The 26,577-nt window shown below is 32.7% G+C and overlaps 2 protein-coding genes across 4 annotated transcripts in view; one reads left to right on the top strand and one right to left on the bottom strand.

Annotated features, from left to right (window-relative positions):
- LOC106116346 (uncharacterized) overlaps positions 1–26,577 on the bottom strand; it is a 203,353-nt gene that overhangs the window by 160,516 nt on the left and 16,260 nt on the right. The window contains exon 2 of one of the 3 annotated variants that reach the window (XM_013310134.1): positions 13,327–13,366. The gene's annotated coding sequence lies outside the window, so the exon portion shown is untranslated. Of the gene's footprint in view, positions 1–13,326; positions 13,399–26,577 lie in introns of those variants that run through there. The other 2 variants (XM_013310136.1, XM_013310135.1) reach the window with 2 other exon arrangements.
- Eip93F (Ecdysone-induced protein 93F) overlaps positions 1–26,577 on the top strand; it is a 152,099-nt gene that overhangs the window by 119,862 nt on the left and 5,660 nt on the right. Inside the window, exons 4-6 of the mRNA XM_013309823.1 lie at positions 5,275–5,702; positions 18,789–18,914; positions 20,125–20,237. Of these exons, the coding sequence (XP_013165277.1) occupies positions 5,275–5,702; positions 18,789–18,914; positions 20,125–20,237 (667 nt within the window). The remainder of the gene's footprint in view (positions 1–5,274; positions 5,703–18,788; positions 18,915–20,124; positions 20,238–26,577) is intronic.

Below are 26,577 nucleotides of genomic sequence, written 5' to 3'. Positions count from 1 at the left end.
TCTATGCGCACATTCGCGATGTGCCAAACAAGGACATCGCGCGTTTCCGTGTTGAATCACTTAAGTGTGGTACAAGTGATAAACATACAGCGGGAGGAGTGATCAAAAAGTATTTACTACAATAACGCTGTTACTTGTATGGATTAACATTTTATGCATCCGTAGCAGTTTTTAAGTGAATTCGTTAGTACAAATAGATCGACTATATAATAAGCAACTATAAGTTACATCATCTTTAGTATTTTTCCACCAACTGCATTACAATTGGGCTGCATTGCAATGTGTTATTATACAAAGTTTTAGCTAAAGCTATCAAACGTATAATCCGCTACCGCTTCATCTTGTGACTTGAGCTAAAAGCGCAGGCACACACAAACGCGTCTGACTCACGACGACCTTCAAATAGACCGTCTAATCGCAGTTTTAACCAATCAGTAGTCAGGACACGCTGCCGCACTGTCCTTTGTTCGTTATCATTGGTTTGTCACGCCATTTTGTTATAAAAAATACCTTTTTTGTTGACGATTCTAACCGATTTTAAAACATTCCATTTGGTACTGTGTGCGAAAGAGATGGTTGTAAACACACTCTTCTCCTAATTCAATTTACTGCACTTAACAACAAACAATTACACACATGAGATGGTTTAACACAGTTATAATAAGTCGTACTTAAAAAATTACATAAGTCAAACTGGAATATAGTCCTATTTCTCCTTAGCTTCATATCTAAGCTTCTTTTTCAACATAGGGGTTAATTACAATGCGCAGGTGAAACTAAAACTAAAAAAAAAAACATTTAAGACTTTTAAAGTTCATATAAATATTATCTTTCTATTCTCTTTCTGAATTTCCACCGCAAATAACATACGAGTTAGTTTTAACCTCGTATGAACCTACGCTGAAAATGTTGATTACTTCTTTCTTTTGAAACTTTTTTAATTTTCAACTTAACAATGCTTATGGTGCGTGGTATTTAAAAATAAATTTTTGTTTTTTTTTTGTTAACTTTCCTATTTTGCGTATATTGTTTAGTAACTAAAAACTGCATCGTCGGAATATATTTCGCTTTGCTACTGAAAATAATTGCTGCATATGCCTGGAAGCGTTTTGAGGTTATATGAAAATTATTATTGGAAACCTATACTTTCTATAGGTTTGTTTGTTTTAATATTTTTAAACAACGGACTGAAGTCGACTTCGAAATATTTAGACTTACTAACTGTCGCCCGCGACTCCGTCCCCGCGCTATTAAAAAAAAACTCAATTAGTAGCCTATATGTTCTACCAGATTGTGTTCTACATCTGTGCCAAGTTTAAGCGCGATTTATACAACCATTCTGGAGATAACTTCCAGCAAAAATTCATCCATCCATCCAATCATTCGCATTTAAAATATAAGTAAGAAATAATATGATAGACAATTGGTTTAAAAAAAATATCAACACAAAACTGACATACAGTATCGCTAACTGTTGTTAACGACCAAATGTTGCCAATCCCGCGCTGTCCGATTTACTTGGAAGCGGATCTGACATGTAATTATTTTTTTACTACACCACACCATGGGAGTTCATCGCCATCACATTAATTACAATATTAACTGGCGAAGGTCTCGCTTCAGTTCCACCATGCTTCTTAGTATACTACAATTATTCAGTTCTCTATATATTTAAACTAGCTGTCGTCCGCGATTCCGTCCGGGCCGAATTAAAAAAAAAACTTAATAAGTAGCCTATGTGTTCTTCCAGACTATGTTCTACATCTATGCCAAATTTTAGCGATATCCATGAAGCCGTTCCGGAGATAACTTTAAACAATCATCCATCCATCCAAACATTCGAATTTATAATATAAGTAAGATAGTTGGTTGGTTTCAACCTATCGTTGGTTTCTGAGATCCAAAACCCTGTTTAAAACACTTGTTTTACCCGCGACTACATCCAGGCAGATTGTAAAAATTAAATTAATTTAGCAGGCTATGTATCCTTCCAGATTATGTTCTACATCTGTACTACATTTCACCAATATCCTTAATCTATTCTGGAGATACCTCCCAACATACATCCATTCATCTAAATTTACGCATTTATAATATTAGTAAGAAATCATAATAGTCATCTTTGACAAACAAAACTAAACTGTGTTTTAATCAGAGATTTTGGCCTCAGGAAACTAACAACTAGACAATTTAACGGGTAATGGGTTTCACTGTCACAACGACACTACAAAGCACATTATTTTATAATTTTTTTTATAGGAGAATGTGAAAGATTTCAATAATTTTAGTACGAGATTTCTAGCCGTGAAAAATGTCAGATAAATATTGTATTATAAAAGTCAATTTCCTTAACAAAAAAAACCATTTTATATATCAATTAACCCGCTGTTCAAACAGTAAATGTCACGATACATCGATTACACAATTTTCTGCACACAAACTTAACTCAGTTAAGTATATTCGAATAATTTAAACTTAATGTCAAGTTAGAAATAACACGATCCTAATACGGGTCCGGTTAATAGTTTTTTGCGCTTACGATAAAGGCAATACGCGTGCATGACGCTCATCTAGCATTATACGTAATTGCTTAATTCGAGGATTCAGCTGTCGCTAGTTTTATTTTTAATACCACAATACTGGCTTACATTCGACAGAACACTGGCTTATAACGATATGTTCTTTTAATTCCTTATCTATTCACCTGTTATTTTTATTTTACTGCAAGTTGTTAATAATACACACGACCGACGTATTACTTTTTACAGAATTCTATCATGTTCAAAATTTATTTGCGATCAAGCAATTAATTCAAAAATTAAATGTTACAAATTATAAATAGCTGTTGTAGAACGTACAATTAATCTATGTGGTATAAAAAGTTACATCTTTTAGAGATGTAACTATTTTCTTCGAATGCATCGAAATATCAACATCTATATTAAGAATAGGCTAAGCTCGAACTTTTTTTTAATATTATGAGGTGGCTAACGAGCAATCAGCCACCTGAATTCGCAGAAAGAGTGAAGCAACTGACAGAGGAGGGCATACACAAAAAGAGAAGTGTTCCTTCGTCAAATTCCCTACCCTTTTCTTCTTGAGAAGATAGAGAACTTTCGTTGAATGTAAGAGGAAATAAACAGGAAAAGGAAATATTATTAAAGAACCTTGAAGCATTTATAATAAATAATATAATATGATTGCAGAATAATTTAACACAATAAAGTAACAAGATATTTTTTGTAATATAATCTAAAAAAAAACCCTTTTACATTAAGATTATATTCAATTATTGATTGAAAAAGGGGTGTAAATCAACGTTAGTTGCACTAAACCGTTAATTATTTTATCGATGCTTTATTCATAAAATAACGGCGATTTATTCCAATTGCTAAAAGGTTGACGATCCCAGTTTATAGAGGCAGGCTGAGTTTTTACCGCGCGTCGTATGCTAATGTATGCGATTTTATGATTGCTGTACAAATCTTAACGGTTGATGCTTTTCGTATTGCTCTTTGTAGTTGTCTGCACCTGCTGGGCAGGGGTATTCAACAGTTTTTCAAGTTTTTTTTTCTATCTTTTTTGCTTGTATCTTATCTGTGCTACGAACTTCATAATGACCGTCAGTGTCTGGGAAACTTAGGTCTTTTAATGGATTTTGCATTTATAACTCTATTTTGTTTTTATGTTATTTGCATTGTTAAATTACCGTTGTGAAACCATCAACGTAGCTACTTATTGTTTTTTTAATATATTTAATAACTATCAAGAATCTTTCGATCAATCAAAGATAATGTCCGTCGCTTATTCTAAACTTACTAATGTCAAACGTCACAATTCCTAAATCAATATAACGCCTTAATACAAGCAAAAAGATTCGTAGAAAATTGTTCCAAATATGTTAAGCGTAGATTTTAACCCATGTCTATCTTTAAAATATGTTACAAAATGTTCATAAAAATCTGTCGCAAATTGTGGACATCCAATTATTAAGCTTAGTCACATTAAGTTCATTTTCCAATGAATTAGTATAGCTATTCAAAGGGGGAACGCTGCCAGTATCTTCGGAACCTTGCCTATAGGGACTCTTTTTAATCATATATTTAAGTTAATTATTCGTTTATTTGTATTTTAATATCATAGATTTAAGCCTCTTATTCATGTTATGTAAGTGATTGTTCAATTGAAATTAAAACTATTAATAAGCACACAAATCATACTTCAACATTTAATTTCTTTTAAGGACATGATAAATCTGCAATTAAACTAATCAAAAGAATTACATTTATAACTTTATCTTATTGAACGAACATCAATAAAAACAAATTGATTGGCCGCGATATGAGCATACCGTACAAGAGAGGATAGTAAATTAGGCCCTCCATCCTCTCCCTATTTCATACTCAATTAAAAAATAACACAAAACTCATTTCTAACTCGATTCCGTGCGCTGAACATCTCAAAGCGACGGCCCTCGATATCGACGCAATTAATCATTCGCCCGATACTCGATATCGAGAGAAAATACATTTAAAACCGTAATTCGAACCTTGGCAGCACTATCTATGCACACATAGAAACACCTAACACACACACAATTTATTCGTGTGAATACTACCGAGATACGCACACATATAAGCAAAGCTTCGCAGACAATAAGGCCATATTGAAGAAAGTTTATCACGAGGCAATAAATATTGACAATTAATATTCGATAATTATATACACGGAACGAAAACATGATTATAAATCAAAATGTCTGTCGTCATTTTTGTTTATAGGAAGTTTTGTATTTGATTGCATTTCAATAGTCTTTTTCAGTCATAAAATACCAAAGCTAAAGAAAATCTTCACTTAGATGGGATTGAATATTGTATTTATAAAATCCCTGATATATTTTCATACTTTATTATATATTATTTAACATCTATTTACTTTATTTCCAACATAAATGTTTAATGGCGTAATAAAAAACTAACAAGTCATCGGCCGCTGTTATCGCAGTCGACGCCATCTGTGTTTTGTTTTCACATTCGATATGTTTACGTTTAAGTCAAGTTTGTTTTGTTTTGTTCAATTTGTGTACGTCTAGGGATCCAGTGTATCGCTTACCAAGTAACTTACTCCCTTTATATTAGATGACTCCCTATGTTTGCGAAAAATAAAATTATAAAAAGATTCACCAAACTATTTAAGGTCGATGTAAAAAAATATGATCTGGTATCGAAAATGGACTTGTTAATTGTGGATTAACGAACCAAACTATTATTGCAGGTCTAGAACGGGTGGCGGAGGAGTTGATGGGTCGAAGAAAATGGAAACTATATCAGGACGCGTTAATACCAAAACGGAGCGACGGGGAACAGTCCAGCGACGAGGATACCACGCCTGCCACCGACCCCCCGCCCGCTCTCAAGATAAAGACCATCGAGGAGATCAACGCGCCCGACGAGACCAGGGCAGGGGAGGACACGAGGGCTGGGCTCGAGAGCAGGGCAGGGGACGAGACGAGAGCCCGGGAGGAGAGTGGGCCGAAGACCGGCCGACCGGAGACGATATTGGAGAGCCTTATCAAACGGCCAGCGACGCAGCCCAAACTCGAGCTGCCAGAAGAGCCGGCAGACTGGAAGCCCCCGGAGAAGTGTTACTTCTGCGTGGACGGGGCTGAGCAGCCAGCCGCCGACACCCGACCCGCGCCTACGGTATGTATTCCGTTCTTTTTTAACTTTAGAAGGAAACAAAAGCTACAAGCTAGCGAGGTTGTCAGTTGTTTTGCAAACAAACTCATCAGTGTTTGCCATTACCAAAAAGTTCTTATTCTAGGTTTTTAAGAAAAAAGAAAACGAGATTATGTATCGGAGGCAGTTACGGTTCTTAAGCTAACTTAAAAAAAAACATCGGCCTAACTATTTTTATCTCTTTTGCAAATTCGTAAGAATTCAAAAACTTAAACATTTTAATCTGCTAATATTTAGTGTGCCATATTCATCAAGTTATTCCTTGGTATGCAAGTCGCACTAATACTTCTATCTGCACCATCAAGGTGAGATATCACTTAAATAGTTCATTCATTTTAAGGGTTAGTAGTCATTGGTACATTTGTATCTCTGGATTCGGGAAAGGTTTATTCGTTTTAATAAGTTCAATACGATGAAAACCTACAAGTATTAAGACTTTTAACTTAAGCTTTCATGGTCTTGAAAAAAAAAATTAAACAGTATATAAAATCTATGAATAACAAATATATTTTTGCACAGGTCTTTAGCTAGTTGAAAACCAGTGTTATTCAAACAAGTGAATGCACAAACCTAGCAATATTTAGAATCCTTTAAATGTTGAATAATTTGTGTTAAGCAGGCAACAGTTAAATTACAGAGTTAAATGTTTGTATCAAAAATCATACGCATTTAAATTGCGTTTTAAATTAAGCTAACGTTACTACAAACCTTGTGCACAATATTTTAGCTAATTTATCAAAGCCTGGATAATTCTGCAGTTCCTCTTCTGTGCTGTATGTCAATGGACGTCTTTAGTCGCCTCTGTGTTCTTGTCTCTGGATTGTTTTCTTGTCTTATAAAAATTCATAAGAGAAACACGGAGGCAACAGGTCTTGTTCCAAATTACAGAATAGTTTTCGATGGGTCGGTGAATGTAAAGCTTGACTAATATTAAAATAAGATTCGTAAACTTCCGTTTAATCAATACTCCATCTTACTTATATTGTAGATGCGAATGTTTGGATAGATGGATGGGTCGATGTCTGTGAAAAGGTATATCCAGAGCGACTGCATGGATCTCGCTAAAATTTGTCATAGATGTAGAACATTGCCGGGAAGGATACTTAACCTACTAATTAAGTTTTGGCAACCGCAATTTTTCTATTAAAATAACATACTTAACAACGCTAAAGCAATCTTAAATTAAATGATGCCTCTAGTAAACTTGATATAGTCAAAGGCATCCAGTTCAAACTTGTAATAGTTAAAATAAATGCGTATTATAATAAAGACCGTGACCTTTGAAAGGAATTACTTGCGCTTAGTCTATTCTAATAAAGCGGTTCCTCTTAGCTAGATTTAAATGATAAACACGATTAAGACATCTGTTTTGCAGAATTCCTGAATTAACCCAAAGTACAGTTACACACAGTTTAGTTAAATAGGTGTTTTAACCTTTTGACCGCCGGTGATTGATAGTCTGGATGTTAACACCTTAACCCTTAATTCGATGGTGTCCAGTGTGACGCACAACTAATTAAAAAAAATCTACTGAACTAGTTTAGAGAAAATTACGTAAGTATGACTTTACTATAAAAAAAAAAACAGTTTCGTCGAATTAAGGGTTAAAAAAGAGTATGTTTTACCATTAAACATGCATCACAATAATTGCTTCCAGTATAAGATATTTGCTATAGTGAAGGCCGCATTTTGGGAAACTATAACATGGTCTACGTCTTGGATTAGGTTTTATTTGAGTTTAATTACCGCACGGAAAGAATCGCGGGTTTCGCTCTAACGTGAATAAAAAAATTGGTATGAGAAAGAATGGTTGAAAAGATTGGATAAAAGATAAAGAAGGATTGCATCTTTAAATAAAAGGTATTTTAATTGGCATTTTTAATCCTTATTTATATTTAACCCATAGCAGTAAAAAAACAGCAAGGACACAAGGAGCGTCGGTGGCTCAGTGGTCAAGCACTTGACTTGCAATCTGCAGGTCCTGGGTTCGAATCCCGCCTTGTACCGATGTGTTTTTCGATTTTCCGATTTACATATGTACATTTATCGGATGTTCTTACGGTGAAGGAAAACATCGTGATGCAACCTGCACATATCTGAGAAGAAATTCAAAGATATATGTGAAGTCAACCAACCCGCACTTGGCCAGCGTGGTTGACTATGCCTAATCACCCTTAACTTAAGGTAGGCTCCGAGCCCCTCTGCCGAGCCCAGTGAGATGATGATGATGAGTAAAAAAATATAATCTATTATATTTTCTATTAATTCTGTATTGAAAAAATGCTGTGTTGATAAATATTTGTGCATGTTTATTACGTCATATGTAAGTATGAAGCTTGTAGAGGCTTTTAGAATTTTCTGTCCCGTCAATGTTTGGCCACGAATTAAAAAAGCCGCCACAGCCACGGCGGCCGCAACTTTGGAAAATGGCGGGATATAATACGCGGGAAAAGTGTGCTCGCGTTATATCTCGTTTTAAATACTGCTTACTGACGACAATATTATCTGTGCTTTTGTTTTTTTTTATTTAAATGACGCAATTTTCATTCGAGTTAGAGGCTACCTGTGAGCGAATCTGTTCATTTTTTTAAACATTTATAATGAAAAAAAACGTATATTTTAAACAAACCAATTAAAAAAATTAAAAAAAAATATTACAAAATGATATTTATACTATAGTTAGTAAAGTCAAAAATAATTATACTTGCATAAAATTTATAGAATTTTCTATAAATTTATTTTAAAAACTCCAAAAATCGATTTAGACATCACAAAAAACCATTGTATTTCTTTTAAAATATAGCCGTATTTTAGTTCACAAAAAAGTTATTAAAAATAATATTCTAACCTCTAATATCCATCTTTCGATAGTTCATGTACTTTTTCTTTATAAGACATAGGAGTTTGATTTAAACCGGTAAAATTATAACAGTATTAATATCACGATTCCCACACAAACAACAATCATATGCGAATTATTGCCAGTGCGAAAAAACAACGCAATGTGAAACGGAGACATCTTTGTTATAACAATGTTTAGAAGCTGGCAACATCGCAAATTGCTTCGTAAATTAGTTTTTTTGCACTATTTTATTGTTATTTCGATTGGCATGATTTTTATTCTATGAGAGTTGAATTACGAAAATAAATCGCGGGATTTTTTTTTACTAATACATATTTTTGTATTAAAAACACAAAATACAAGTAAGTTATTCTGACATAGGCATATTTAATTTATGAAGATTACTTACAGCTTATTTTTCTTAAGAAAAAAAATGTTAAATTGTTTTATTTGAGTTATTTTTATAAAGGATATTAATTAAAAAAAATATGACGTCCATTTGCTCATGTTTACTCTATGGAAATTAATAAGGGCTCCCTTTTAATATCCGCCGTTGTATAATCTATGATGAAATATTGTCGTCAGTTGGCGGTTAAGGCTTTGCGGACATAATGAATATATGCGATACGCGACCATATAAACATTTCTAATCATTGTCTTCTATAATTGCAGTTTATAGTAAACCCTTTAGCTGACAATAGCAATTATATGCCTTGTCTAAATCAAGCTTTGAAGCGTCCAACTTCGAAGACCCCTTCGATCTTGTATGCTACGAACGATTGCCGTTCGCAGCTTGAACCGCTAGAGCTCAGCCACTACTGGTAGCCCGACAAACCATACTTTCAATTTACGAAACAATACCTTATCCATTTGCTACGATTCCACGTCAAAGTAGAAAACTCCTATTTTGATTAATACGAGGGAAAGAGATGGGGTGCCTGGCGACGTGTTACGAATGACTTCCAACCCTGTTGTCGAGTTTTAAGGTTGATTTTTGCATTAATAGTAATGTTTGTTACTGAAATACTGAGCGTGTAGGCGTAGAGCATGAAAAGTAGGCAGTCGTCGGACAGAGCAACGAGTGGAGTGGACTTTGTTCTAATTCTATTTGAACTGTATTTTTTTTATTTTAATTTGACACTTAAACTAATTATGTAACTTATCATTCATACAAGCTGTCTCTTTTATTGTTTTGTGTGGAAGGGTTCGTAGCTTTTTATGTTTTCACGCGGAAAGTAGAAGTAGCTACTATGGTAATTCAAGTGTTGAGTTCTTTTACTTTTTTTATTTTTGATGTGCAACAATAATTTTTTACAAAATAAATATACATTAATAAATTAAAATTCAGATAATTTGACATTTAAAAATTTATTTTCACGCTATTTATTTTATAGATTTAATTAAATTGCCTTTCAAAACCTCTCAGAGTTACAGCTCTCAATTGCCAGTTCTCTTTCCGGGTTCTTAACCGATCATTACATGCTTTATAGATTCAAAAGTACCAGGTACATGGTACTGCAAAGAGGAAGTGCCATGCGTTATAATGAGTTAATTAGATTTTTAAGTGCTAGTACTTTAGGAAGAAAAACGTCCTGTCCTAGTGAGGTATGTAAATATTAAAAATTATGATGTTCCACAATTCTTGTGCATTTTAACGCTTTCACAAATTCTTATATTAATTTTAAGTAACCTATTTAAATACGTTTATCGTACCAGTTATTATTGTTTTTGTAAAATTTTCAATATTTGAAAAATGTAATAAATTTTAAATCGATTTAAATATTTTTGAAAACATATCATTGACTCCATGCATTCTCTTAGGCGATCGGTTTAACAGCATAGGCCGGACAGAAAAGCCTATAGGGGCGGTCCGCAGAGGGTGGAAACCTCGGAAAATTCACGTGCAAGGCCCACCCCTCGGCAACACGTGCCGCCAAATAGCCTCAGTGTACGAACGCCTTTACTAATCATTGCCGTTCCTAAAAAAATACCGCGCGCTTTTGACGTTTCAAACGTCATTTTCAAAAATAGATCGTTGACGTTTGTTATTTATTTTTCTGATTCCTGGTCACGTGACGCGAATTTTATTGCCAGGAATAAAAATTATGTGAAAAGTTTACTTTAAGTGGTATTTAATTAAGTGTGATTTAATTTTTTTTAGTACCAGTATCTGTTATTTTACATATAAAAGTATTTTTTACTTTTTTTTAATAAAAATTGAAATGCATTTAGACATTAGTCTAAACAATTCTAATGTGTTTTTTTAAATAAATATAATTAAACATTTTTTTAATCTATCGCTGGACTTAAGCCTTCGTGATTTTATATCTGATTTTCTTCATATTTATAGGAACAATGCCTAAAAGAAAAGTGAATTTGTGACGGAATAGCACGCGTTATTGTGAATTTTTCGTGTGTAAAAATGACCGGCAAAAGAACATGAGGCGATTTCATGGTTAGTTGAAAATCTTATCATTAAATAGACAATTTCCTTCATTTATTAACGATTTAACTAAACTACCAATTACTTTAGATTAAAAAAGTTTATAACATAATTGAATTATTCATACTATTTTTAAGATATATTCTGTCTAGTACTGAATTTTGTTAACTAACGGTTAACTTAACTTATAGTTATTAACACGCAAAATTAACTAAGAAATTTATTACACATAATAAATACGTTTCAAAAATTTAACTAAATAAATTAGCGTAAAATGAAACAATAACCAATAATTGAATTTAAATAAATTTAATCTTTTCAAATATAACTTTTTCCTTGTTTAAATATTGTTTACGAATAAGAAAATTCTATAATATTAACACATATAAAGAGAAAATAAATTATTTATTAGAGAAATAAAATAATTACTAATCTACTATATTAATAAAATATTTCTATGGACATTTGAAATGATATAAAGTAAATTTTTTGCTAAATTAGTTACTAACATCATATGTCACTTAGAAGTCATAGAACCATGAAATGACAACTATAGTTATTTTTATTGTTTCTTTTTAGACCTTAAATTTATTTTTATAATTTAATTTTACCTCAACATAATTTTAAATATTCGTTAAAACGTAGGTCTCCACTTCATATCGCTTAGATTTTTTATAACTCTACCTTATTACTTTTAAATATACTTTTATTATTAATTTAAAAATAAAAAAACAGATTACTATAATTTTTAAATGATTTTAAAAATCACAGTATAAGCAGTGAATAAATAGATACATTTAAATTAAATTTAACTAAACGCGTTAGAAAAAGTTTTCAGCTATCTCCGCTATATAATGGAATATTTATTAAATTAGAAAAAATACATCCTGTAATTTTATTCCGTGTAGTAATTTTTTTTAATATATTGAATTAATCTGAGTACTAGTAACAACTTACAATTATATTTTTAGGGAACATAATTATTTTTTTATTTATTTTTTATTATGTACCAATAAAAGGAACTTTAAAATATAGCAGGAAATCACTGATTTACTTTAGAAAACCTTTAATATTTCTGTAATATTGTATTACTAAATTTCTACATACATATATAATATATCACCCGGCTCACCCGGTGAAATACCACGATCACACAGAAGACAGGCGTCAAGTGGATGCAATTCCGCGTTTCGTCTGATGAGTGCGTCCCGGAGGCCTAATTTAGTCCTCTTTCCCTTCCCACCCTTTTCTTATACGGAAAGGATGGGAAGTGGAAGCTGACTATCCGGATGAGAGGATGCATGGAAAGGGAAAATATTTTCTTTCTGTGCATCCTCTCCTCAGTCGATTAAAGGTAGGCAACGAATATGCAATTACGTATGTCTATGGGCAACGGTCACTTCGCTATTACAGCGATTTCAGGTGACCGCTCGCTCGTTTGCCACCTTATGATATAAAAAATATATCTATGATTATGACGTTTTCTAGAAAACTAAATAGAATAATGATATAATAGAATTTGCCTTATTAGTAGATTAAAAGATGTTTACGGAATCAAATACATTATTTACTTTGAAAATCCAAATGATTCAGTGTAACGAGTCATTATTATATTGATTGTTTTTAATTAAAAAAAACCTCTATTCATCTCCGTTAATTAAACAGCAAATTTAATTAAAGTCTTGTGCACTTTCATTTAATTAATTAAAAAAAATATATAATTAATTAAAATTATTAAAATTTAATTATTAATAAATTTAATTAATTAAATTTAAGTAAAGTCAATCGACGTAAGTCATTCATTGGTTAAAGAAAAAACAATGACAGCAATATTTTTTGTAAAATTGTTTCAGAATTTTAAAATAACATATAGATAATTGTTTTTTATTATTTCAATTAAGTTTATTTATTTTATTGACTAAAAAACATAGGATTAATCATCTCATCTACATAAATGGCTAATAACTCTACTATCATTTTGAATAGTGTCTGGTTTTTTTAGGTTTTTAAGTTACAGGCATCCGAATGATTGATTTGAATTATGAAATACAGCGTTTTATTATTTTCCATTTCAATTCCATAGTTTTTCTATTCCATTCCATAGACTAAGACTTAACTATTCTTTAAGATAAATACATCGAGTGGAAGAAATTAACTCGATTTAATCAGCTTTCTACATTTTAAGAAACTCTAATAAAATGTTACAAGTAAACACGCATATATTGTTTTTAAAAAGAAACTTCCAAAACATATATAAAAAAGCAAATACAAAATATTTTACAAAAAAAAACTTATAAACTTACCTTTATGGTTAAATATTCGGCCTGAGACATACACAGCACACTTTTCATCCCACGACGAAACATTTCCACATGCAACAAAAAAAAATGAAAAAACTACATTTTCATCCATACATCGAGATACTGTTTGATGACGTGTTACAAAAAGACGATCAACCACCGTGCAGCAAACAAATTGTAATTTGTCACAGAGTTTTTGCCGCTGCGTTGATTTTTGTCTTTTGCGCGCAATTCAAAACCTTTGTTACAGCGTAGTGCGAAAACTTTATAATGAGCGCCTAGACTCGCTGTTTCTTTTAAAAGAGATGTGGGAACATTTTTAAGAAATTATCATAGCAAGTCGCACTGATAAACTCAGAAAATGATAGGCGTCATTTACTTTATCACGATTTAAGCGATTTTTGAACCCCAATTTTTGGCAAATGATCAGATTGTCTTCTCTCTCATCCTCTTTTCTAGAATCCCTAAGGCCTTCATGGCCCAAAAGATCAAATATGGTTACGTTAAGTAAGAAATTTAGATTAGTTACACTCTATAACACAAAAGTAGGCCTCTAAAGCGGCGTTAGAGTATAATCGTCTTGACTTTGACATTTGCTTGACAAGTTCACGTAAGGATATTCATTATGCATCTGCGTACCCCACTAATTTCTATTCACCCTTCTAACTCGACCTCTTCAATCTAACACATAAAGAATTCGAAACGACAAAAAAACACCATTGTTCTGTAACAAAACGCATTAATAAAAATTCTATTCTAAATTCAAACGGCCCATTAACCGGTTCCCACGGCGGCCATGTTGCTCGTCCGCGGCCGCCATTGGTCGAGGCCATGGCTTAGAATTAGAATGTGTAGACCCCACCATTTGGCGAGCGGCAAATTATGTTGCCGTTTTTTAAATACGTTCAAATAATGGTAGCAGCTGTTCGTATCGTCATCGGCCGTTAACAATGGCATTAGAAAAAGAAAGAAAATTACCTGCCTCTCATGAACTTCTGACAGTCATTTATGTCATATTTGGCCAAAGACCATGAGAAGGTATAACTGGACCTTAAACTAAAACCTCGAGCGAAAACGTGACCCATTTCAATTCATATAAAAACATACCTACTTGTGACAAACAAATCAGGCAACCCAAAAAAAGAAAATTAACATTTAACATGCACAAATATTAAGACATGAATGAAAGTAATCTAATAAATACTTCATTGTTAAAACTTGAATCATACAAGCCATAAGTAAAAACAAGATTAAAAAAAAAGAAATGTCAAAAACACCTTAACAAACTTAAAAAGGTAATATTTGGAAGAGCTTCAAGCGACGATATTCATGAACCAAACTCAACTCTGACAGAATTGTTTCAACATATTTGCGCATTATCATTTTAAAAGTACATGTAATTTTATTCTGTAATTCCTCAAATAAAATATATTTTCCTGTTTCCTTGTATGGTATGTGAAACGAATGACGTACGGTACGAGTTTCTTCTAACAGCGATATTTTTTTTCGCTCGCAAAATGTCAGAATTTCCATTCGATACTGTAATACCAAATCAATTAACTACCACCATATTTGTTCATGGCTCGCACTGATACATAGTCTATAATTTACCATATCCTTTATTAATCAATTACCTTTGTTTTTCATTAACTACGCCATTAAATACTTTTGAAATTACCTCATATTTTTCTCATGAATTTAGTCCATCTAACAAAAATCACAGATAATATTTCTATGAAGCAAAACCTATACAAATCGTGAATTTTTATACTTTTTTTTCTCCTACATCAAAAGCTTCTGTATTCTGTACAGTTACCAAAAAAATCCGCATTTTTCAATAGTTGTATAGAACATTTCTGTTGTTCTGGTTTTTTTTTGTAAAACAAGCGATATTTTTAATAGTCGACTAAAATATCTGTATTCGCCACAATTTCTATAAAAAAGTATATACGTGATCAGTTCAAAAACTTCTTTGTAGCTATTGTAATAAAAACACTAGTGAGCTCTAGTTAATCCTAGTTATATTGAAAAAAAACAACAGTTAACTGTTGAGGTTTGGTCTTCCACAACTCCACAACTATCGCATATTTTGGCTATAGATTCCTAATATCAAAATAAATTAAGAACGCACATTAGTCGTATGATTATTTTAATAATAATTCAAGAGGAAATTAAATATACATTTTCATATCTTAATATTAACTATATATAATTCAATCGCTGACCCAAAAATAAAAGTTAACTTTAAAAAAAAATCTTTTTTAGTCTTCTTCTTCTTCTTAAAGTGCTTCTCTAACTAGAAAATGTTGTCGGCCAGTTCTATCTGTATGTTCCATAATTCCTTTTCGGAAATTCCGTGTGAATTCGATTTAATTTGCTAGTGCGCAATAGTGCATCTTGTTTCCTTCGTATATATAAATATAGTTAGTTTAGTTCACGTGTCGGCTAAACAATCTGTTAGTTAATATTCAAGGTGGACGTGATTAGCGAAACGTCAAGGTGAGCCCAACTGGTCGCTCCGGTGTACTTTTTGTTATGTGTATTTTGTTTTTAGATGCATACTAGTTATGTAAGTGGCCAGTCGTAATTTTTTAGTTCGTAATACCTCTTTTCTATTAGAAAAAAAATTGTTTGAGTATTTTTGGAGGGAAAAAGTAAAAAAAAGTAGTGACGTCAATTTTTCAAAACGCATTTCCGCGTTCCATTTACACATTATTCTAAACAAAATGTAGAAAAAATCGACATTTTTATTTCTGTATTTGCAAAAAAATCCGTACGCATTCTTAATTTCCTAAGCATGTCATATTTACAGTACGATATTTCTAAATTTCAACTTTACATTCGATATCGTTCTCGTTTGCCAGTAGTAAAAAATAACTCTTACAAAAAAAAAGAAAAAAAAACATTTTAATAAAATATGAAGTATTGTGTCCTTTACGGGATTTAAAAGATATGTGACTTTTCTACATACTGTCATTAAGGGATGTAGGCCTTTGTCCCTTCCCTTTCAACTTATGCTCCGATGGAAAACTGAAAATTTGTTTTCTATACAAAATCCTACTAAAATAGGGAACGCAACAGCGACTGTTCATGCGTTCCTCCTCACCAAACAATAATATTGTTTACAATTCCTCTTGTCGACGTCGAAAAAAAAAAGATTCAAACAAAAACTTTATTACATTATCTGTAACATACTTGGTCTACATTTATAAATATATTTCAAACAATAATGGTGATATTCAAATGGCAGAAATGTAAAAACTTTTGCCTGAATTTTATTCAGATTGTGGCCTGCGTTAACTTTTATGATGATTTTAACTGGCTGGCAAGAATATCTTTTTTAAAATATGTTTATAAGACCACCACATATTTAAATTAAAAAAAAACTTTCCATTATCATATAAAGTTACACCTGTATTAGTCAATTTATTATAAATATTATTTCAGACTAATCTTGCTCTTACTAATATTATAAATGCGAATGTTTAGATGGATGGATGTTTGTTTGTTTGAAGATATCTCCAGAATGGCTGAACGACGCCAGCTGGCAAAAAGTTTTGGCATAGACGTGGAAAAGTCTGAAAGAACACGTAGGCTAGAAATTAAGTTTTTTTTTTTTAACACCGCGGACAGAGTCGCAGGCGACAGCTAGTGCTATATAATACAACATAACCGAACATTTTTCTTACTCGATTTAAAACAAATTTTCCTTATTATTGACGTATTCGTGAAACAGGCGGAAAACTTTTCGAGAAACGACAGGAAAATGAAATCAAATAAAAAAAAACTAGCCTTCAATAGATGATGATGAAAATGACAGTTGAATTGCGTAATACAGAGACAAATTAAATTAGATTTACTACATTGCATTATCATGCAGTGGTTTTTTATTTAACCGATTTCAAAAAGGAGAAGATTTTCAATTCGTCTGTACGATTTATGTAAATTAGTTTTCAACACAGATATTGAATCCTTTAGAACGGAAATAATATTAATAACTACAAAAAAAACACCCTTTGTAATATACACGTTTCTCAATTTTGAAAACAATCCTTTACACTGATGAATGAATGGAAAAGTTCCTAGAAAACTTGCAAATTAAAGGGATTAAGTTAGCAAGTGAATTAAATTAATATTATAAAAGCGAAAGTTTACATGGATAAATGTGAGAAGAAATCTCCAGAACGGCTAAACGAATCTTTCAGGCAAAAAGTTTTGACATAGATGTAGAACGTTTGGAAGAACACATAGACTATTGACTAAGTTTTTTTTCGGCGCTGCCGGAGTCTCAGACGTCAGTTACTTTCTATATAATTTTGTGATTGTTTAATCAAATTAACATTGCTATCTTTACTAATTTTGAAAAAAGGCAAGACAGACGACAAACTGAACATAGAATGGCATCATATTTATTTCCCCTGACACAGAGCTCACCTTGAAAAGCTATTTATGTTTCCTCGTCAAACGTGTCACCGCGCTTTTTTGTTTCTTTTTTTACTTCAATAATTTTATTATTCGCATGCAACTATTGTTATGGCCAGTTATTTACTGATAATGCTGGCATGTTTTATAACATATGTGTTCATTTTTAATCTATCATCTAAAAGTAATTTTTAACTGTTATACAGAATTACAAATTAATCTGCTATAATATTAAATTATTATAATAAAAAGAAATAACACGTACAGAGTAATAAAAATTGGCAATTTAATTGTAAACTTTAGACCTCTTTCTTTGGACTGGCCGAAAAGAAGTCACCGAATTGTTGATTAAATAAAAAAGAAAACTAAACATATATTTTAGTCTATGGCCATAGCCAGTGTACCACAGAGGCTCTAATTACTAGCATGCTTCGACGTAGAAAGTCTACACGCCAGCACTTTATTACTATATGCTGAATCTAGGTTGAGTGCTTTCAAAATTTCGTTGCCAAAGATTTTTTTATTCATATCTCGCACCTGAAAAATGTTGAGCGATATATTTTTCATAAATTTCTTTAGAAAATACATGTGTGTGTATTTTTAATCACTCCATTTTACCATTTACTGTACCTTATTTTTTACGTTTTTCACATGTTAGTCACCGGTACTAATTTTTAAAATTAATATTATATTTAAGAGGGTTAGTTTCTAACAAAAAAGATTCATCGTTACTTTTTACAAAAACATTAATTAAACAGTATCTACAATATAAACATGAAAATGTGTTAGTAGATCATGGAAAGTGCCAAAATGAGAATCTTTATCATCTGCTTTCATCTCCAAGTTTTAGAAAACATCTTGTTTGTTAAATTATAATATAATTATAACTACCACACACAGAGACGATTATTTCTTCTGTGAGCTGGGTTCGGTTGAAGTGATCCATGCCTCTATACAAAATAGGGGTAGAGTGGAGTTGCGAAAACCGTAGCCTCCTATTACTACTTAAAATGAACACTAGTAAAATATCTATTTTGTTACAGAGTCCAGCGTCGGAGTCGGATAGTAGTTCAGTGTCGGGCGCTCGCAGCCCGGCAGCCGCGCCGCCGCTGCTGCAGCAAATGTTGCAGCTACAGCTGCAGGCACAGACCCCGCAGGCCATTGCACAGGTAACATTACATACTCTGTGCCCCTTGCTCTTAGACTTTAATAGTACAGGTAACTGGCATAGAATATCCTTTACCGAATCTTGATCGCATCCAAAATTCGTGCCAAACTTTTGCAATATGTAGTAACTTTTTGGGCAAATGTCTCTACTCAACATATCAAGGATATTTAAAATATTGGTAAATTCTTGTCGGATTATTGGTAATATCATGGTTTTATACCGACACAATTTTGACGTGTACTATCCCTAAATTACTTATTTAATATGTTGCTACGTACAAACAAAAAACTGATAATATATTTAACAATTTCCACTATTAATACTCATGGAACAAGAAATCTATGTACCAGTACTTGGTAATTATAAAATCGCAAAAGCACATACAGTAGGGTCTCCCAGGATGTGTCATTTACAAAACATATGGCAGAGTACAAAGCATTAACGCAAATACTTAGGCATTCGCGTTTCTAACCCTTCTTTGTCTGATGACACGTATGAACGGGGGTTGTCTGAGGAAAAAGAGTTGAATCAGAAAGTGGCATTACGCGCTACTTTTCATTCTATAGCTGAAACATCAACTGAAAGCACCACCAGCGCGTCACATTAAATGTTTTCATCATTCACTGTGGTGCGATTGGCCACTCCAATGCACACCCTTGATACAACGTTCGTTTGATTTAAAACTGATCATTTCTTTTTTTCATTTTTGTTTAGAAAAATGAACACACGTAGAAACAATGCAACTGGCGACTTATTCGTCTTAATAAACTATTAATAAATAAATATTCTTTTCACTGTAACAATATTAATATGAAGTAATGTTTCAACATTTATTAAACCTAACATACGTAGATGTTCGGTCGCGGACGTATTAGTTGTAGAAAAGCGGTCTTACCGCAACACACAGTCTTTTAATGGTTAATAAACCAATTCCTTAGTCCAGATTTTTCATTCTAAGTCTTTAGGAGACATTTAAAGTTTTTGAGTCAGGCAATAAACATGAGTCAGTCTCCAAATTCTAGTACATTTCCTTCTAAGATTCGGACGCGTAGAAAGAAGACATACATTATTTTTGAAGTCGCAACTTCTTTCCAAAAGCATGGGCAGGGATAACTACCCTATGTTAGCGGAACCGCTAGCTCGTTTACTACCTTTTAGTATAAAAATGTATAACTATTAGACTAGATTGGCTATAGGTAATGAATGTACAGTTCCAGCAGATGCTGGCGGCGCTGGCGGCTTTGGGCAGCGGGCTGGTGCCGCCGCCGCTGCCTCAGGCCTGGCTTATACAGCGGCTCGCGCAGACCAGACAACAACCGGACAGGTATGTACACTATCCTCCATATCTTAATCTTTGACTCACCAACAAATGATCTTTTTGAGAAATTTTTTAAAGGAACATGCTAATCATGATGTTTTTGCTTTTTCATCTTTATATAGATTTGTATTAAATCGAATTGATATTACTAAAGGAGTAAAAGCGCGTGCTTTAAATTAGTCTACCGATCTTATACACATTAAATATAATTATAATTAAAGATTATTCTGTTAAAAAACAAGCACCAGGAAACCAACCAGAAAACGAAATTATAAATTGATGAAAGATGCTTCCCCATTATTTCAAAGACTATTTTCCAAACGAAGCTCTTCTTCAAAATGCACGTTAGTAAATTAAAACAAGCATTTCCACATTTCTAATTCATCGTTATTTTTTCCTTAGGTACATAATGATAGCTATCAGAAGGCTATGTGGTCAAACACATGGTTACAATGTAACAAGGGGGCAATTATGGTCGATGACTTTAGCAGATGTGCATGACATTGCTCCTCCCGTAACACGTTAGACGTTAAAAATAAATTTTGAAATGAAACTTCCTAGATTTTGAATTAAGAACTTGAACACAAAATTTGGATATTTTTCGTTACATGAGAGAGATAGAAAATATACGTTAAAGAAGGTGAAAGCGGACAAGGTAGATATTTGAAAACTTCTATTTTTTTTCCTGGAGATCTATGTAGAATTGTACTTGTGAAGTTCTTTAGTCATGCATTTATATTACTTATTCTGTGCCTTCTAATGTTTTTTAATTACGCTGTGCAGATTTTATTGCATATTAACAAAGAAATTCAAAAGAATGTCGGATTCTATGCAGTCCTTCTTGTATTTCGCCCTATCTATTGTTCGTGGTCTAGTTGTTGACCTTCCGAACGCTGGGTTTTAAAACTATTTCATTATGCAGACCTAGCCCTAGTTAAAATACACAAAACTAGACGCAGCCCGCATTTGTCCTTACATAAAACCGGTTTGAACCGGTTCGGACCGGTCTCGGCTGTCACCTACGTCGACCTGACTCGATTGAGTGAATAATCGACAGCTTTCAAATGGAGCTTCCTTGTAAAATGGATAATAAATTATTGGTATTTTACATAAAGCGATAACATCACTGGCTACTTAGACTCAGCTGTTTGAAGTTAGCATTGCTCATGTCATGTCCTATGACGACAACACTTTCAGTAATAGCGACTAGTCTTCTGATTACACTTTAATACGTAAAAATGTTCACTTGCAATGTCAAATAGCAGCTTTCCTTTGTGCATTCATCAAAATCGTCATATCAAGTAACATTATTGACGGAGACAAAATATCAGAGAAAAAAAACACTATTTATATTTGGTATCCAACGAAAAAAATAAACAAATACTTAAACTCGGTCCAGTAGGATCAATTTCAAAAATCATAATATATTGCGATCAAAATGTAAATTATCATTATGTATTACATAATGTATTTCGCGCAGACAAATTTAAAAGCAAATAAAATGCTAATAATTGAAAATCTTGTAAATAGGGTATAGAAATCTTTAAAGGCATTTCCCTGCTTAAAAAAGCTGTAGGTAAAAATCCACAATTTCTACATATTCTGCTATATCCAGCTCCTATTCGCGAGATTCTTTGTAAAAACCTAGGGTTGGCTGTGATACATTTACACCTAAAAAATATTTTATAAGCTACCAGAATCGTGTCGGCCCATTCATAAATCTACAAGAACTCCAAGTGTCGCTGTAAAACTGTAAAAAAAAATTCCCCGTATTCATCCTATTCATTGCCTCATGCGGTTAACTTCGCCAGTCAAATTAATAAACACCTAGTTGGTTCTTTCATAAATTGCCCGTAAATATATTTACATCGCAAAATTACTTAGTGTAACAGTTTTCCCTATTCCAACCTTCAGATTATATCAACAACGAATCTGCAATGCTGGTTGTTAGCATTTTATAAAGCCCGCTTGTTTATATAAAAAAAAAAAACTGCATTTTCTACGTCAAAATACTTTTGAAATCTTCCATTTATCTCAAAAAGATGCAACACTGCTGCAGTTTCCTTTATTATTCTAAGACGTTATATGCTTTTGACTATTCAGTGACAAATATATTTTTTTTATATCATTAGGTGGCAAACGAGCGAGCGGCCACCAGCGAGCGGCCATCGCTGAAATAGCGAATGACCGTTGCCCATAGACATACGCAATTGCATATGCGTTGCAACGGAGGAGAGGATGCATAGAAAGAAAACATTTCCATGCATCCTCTCATCCGGAAAGTCCACTTCCAATTTCCAATCTTTCCTTATAAGAAAAAGGGTAGGAAGGGAAAGAGGACTAAATTAGGCATCCAGGACAGGAAGGGAAAATATTCAAAGGGATTCGAAATGTCCGCTATTACTGATTTTAATTTTGAATCTATTTGGGTACAAGAGATATGTTTTGCCCAGTAATTTAACAAAGAGTAAAAAGTAAAGAGCAATAGATATACATACGTGTAAAATAAAAATTCGTTAACCATTGACATACTTTTTGAAACAATATAATCATTACAATATCAATGGTCGTAGAACTGAGGCGTACACATTCGTATACTAGCGTCAATTTGTAATTTAAATACGAAATAGTCGCCATTGTTCCGTTCGCCTTGCCAATGCCACAGCGACGATAATTACAATCAGTTAGTTTACATTTCATTTTACTATTTTGGGTCATATAACGAGAGACAGACAACTGAAATGACGGAAGATAGATCGGTTTGGAGGACGAAAACTGGTGCGTTAACCCTACATGAATGGGGTAAAGACGGGGAGATGATAATGACCAATCTACATAGCCAATATAAAAAAGAAATAAAATAACATGAAAAACAAATCTTTCCTTTTTACATTAGTTTAAATATAATTTGTCTCTACTAAATTTAATATTGGTTGGAAGCTTACAATTGAATAAGTCAAGAGAAAAGGAATCCAAAAGCTAGAATTTACCGAAGCATATCTTCGATCGAAACTTTCTAAATGCTAGTTACTAGCATTAATAAAATATTTTACTTTCAAATTCCATTTTTCTTTACATATCTATGCTAAATCTATTAAAAGCCTGACTTATTTGTTTCATCATACCAGGAAATAATGACATCACTCATTTATCATCAATCTACCGCGATTAGATTTTCCACTAAAAGGATAAGCCACGCGACTATTATTGTCCTAAGCAAGTTCCAGCGTCGCGAGACGATTTGACTTCGTCTATAAGTCCAACAAGTTCTTAAGTCAGACACAAAACGTTTCATTCTTCCACGCATCTTTCATTCATTTGTTCTTGCTTGTAGCCACATAATTAATCCATCTTAGGCCTGGCTTCAAGATATATTTTGTGTACGGTATTAATTTAATTCCTACTAATTTCGAGGTCATTTGACCCTCACAAGCAATTAGGTCATAAAAACATTCGTGGAAAATTATGCCAATAGTGGGAAGCGAATTTATTTCTTGTACTTGGTCTATTATATCGATTATAAATTGTCTACAGCGTTCGTCAAAACAGATGTTTCATTGAAAGCAATCAGTGCGTCTCAGTGCAAACTACACGTGTACAGATCTCATCCCCCCTTCCCCCCACTTCCAGCCGATTCTCAAAGCGGATGCGCCGACAATCTAAGATCCGCTGGAGGGAACCGTGTTTCGGATAAATAATGTTCACTCCTTTTGCCTCGACAGAGAAAGCACAATCGTCGTACACGTTAACCACGATTACAATTTTTACAGGACAAAACTAATTAAACAGTCTTTATTTTTGTGTTTTTAGTTTATATTTATGATGTTTTTGTTGTCACTATAAAAATACATTTATTACGTTATCTGAATATTGTAAGACAGATAAATTAATTAGGAAATTAACGTAACAAAAAACAATTTTAATATTATATTTTGATTTCGACAATTCAATAAACCCGAAGATAATCCGTGAATCTTGCTAGAAACAAACACAAAATTTTATCTCCAATCATAACACGTAAAAAATGTATATTAATACTAAAATAATCACATTGTACCAGTTATTATAACCATAAAAACATGTCATCGAATACAGAACAAATCCACTTCATCCTACTTTTTCCATTATATGTATTCGTTCGACACAAAAATACACAATTCTATATTTACAGCTTGTTAAAATTTTCTACGACATCGAACTTTTTGAAAAGACGTGAAGTTACGTCTCATACAATAAACATCTCGACAATTTTATACTGAAATAAAATATTGTTCATTTTTATGGAAAGTCTTTATAAAATTTTAAATCATGGTATCTCTATGCGATGTCTGTGCACCTGCTTATAGGTAAGAAAGCCAGTATTGTAAGGCGTTCACTATATTATTGGAGTATTAAATGTACTGAGACATCGATATGGTATTCGTAAATCTCTTAAACAGAATGAAGACGTAAATCTACGCAATAATATCTTTGCTACGTACAGGTATAAATAATTAATTCAATCTATGATATTAAATAATAAACGAATAATTAACTAAAATGTATTATTAAAAGGAGTACGCATATCCTTTTTCACAAAGTATGGAATGACTGTGTGAAAGATATGCGTAGGAAGGGGGTAGACGCGGATATGACGGCTGATAGAGACGTATGGAGGAGTAGTACATACTGTGCCGACCCTCGATAGGGATCAGGGCAGGTTGATGATGATGATGAATTATTAAAAGGAGTCCCTTTAGGCAAGGTTCCGAAATTACTGGCAGCGTTCCCCCTTTGAATAGCTAAACTAATTATTTGTCCGAGGTTGTTGCCAGCTCTATGGTCCCTTGTGATGTCGACTAACTTTTTTAATATTTCCTTAAAAGTTTTTCTCATATGGCTACTTAACACACATTAATTTAAGTAATAATTATGTCGTCAAATTTCTTTAAACACATATTTTTTACTATTAAACATCCATTCTCTATGGTATGGTCAGCTGTAAGAGAACACTTAGAGTTAAGCTCACTATTACATCACCAGTTTCCAATTGGTAATATAACATTTTATTTTGTGTACATATATTAAATTAATATAAAAAAATGCAAAGTATACTTAATTGTATAAACTACACACCGAGGAATAATTCATTTCCAAGATTAGGAGTCACAATTTAACAGACATGCATGTACGAAATTATATTTTAGAATCAGTCCGATAAAAAACAATATACCAAATACATCGATGTCTTGTAGTTGTATGTAAAACAAATTGCATAACATGAGTTCCAACAAACATATAGAATATGTCGTAAGAAACAGACGGGTCTACAATAGCTTCACGCGCCTTTTGTCGCCGTCTGTTAGGCTTCCACACTATTGAAATGCGTTTGGTTTGCAAACTTCAAATAGAACGAACATTTAAACAATGCTATACAAATTTCAATAGTCAAATTCAAAGATAATATTCAAACACATCTGATATAAAGCGTTAAAATTATCATTTGTAAATGAAGACTTAAAAACGCGTGTTATAGTATTTTTCTTTAATGATAATACAAAGAGAGGACAAAAAGAGTAGGCAGTGCAGATGCAACAGACAGCAAAAGAGAACTTAACTTAGTCTATGTGATTTTCCAGACTATGTTCTTCATCTATTTAAAATTTCAGCGAAATCCATACATCCGTTCTGGAGCTACCTTCAAAAGTCCATCAATCCATCTAAACATTCGCATTTATAATATTAATAAGATTAAGATTTTGCCTCAAAACACGAATATCTCACACAAATACAGCGTTCAACAGGTTTTCGATGCATTTCGAATACGCTACCGAGATGTTTGTTCTCTTAAAGATAATGCTTGTATTCTAGATTCGCTTACAATATACACGTCTGGTTTGAATCTGAGACGTTGCACAATGTCTTAGTTACGTCTAGCAGTGCGATGTTCCGATATAGATGAATAGAGATGTCGTTCAGGAATATCTTGGTGTATTAATAGAACGTAATAGTAACCTATTGAATAACAAAAAATATACAAAGTTGTATGGTTTAAATTAAATTTCTTTGATAGTCATTTCAAAATATGTTGAAATTACAACACGTTAAATGCGTTAAGAATTGATTTAGATATCGTTGTAGTCAGGAAATTAAATCTTACTAATGTTTTAAATGCGAATGTTTGCATGGATGTATGTTTGTTTGGAGGTATCCCCAGAACGGCTCAACGGATCTCGATGAAATTTGGCATATATGTAGAACATAAGCTGGAAGAATACATAGACTACTTACTACACTTTTTAAGTCCGGTCGGACGAAATCACGCACTAAAGCTAGTAATATCATAAATTATTTTATCTCACCACCA

Source organism: Papilio xuthus, unplaced genomic scaffold (assembly GCF_000836235.2).
Source record: "Papilio xuthus unplaced genomic scaffold, Pxut_1.1 DF827756.1, whole genome shotgun sequence".
NCBI classification, from domain to species: domain Eukaryota; kingdom Metazoa; phylum Arthropoda; class Insecta; order Lepidoptera; family Papilionidae; genus Papilio; species Papilio xuthus.
This window is presented reverse-complemented; position numbering and strand designations above follow the sequence as displayed.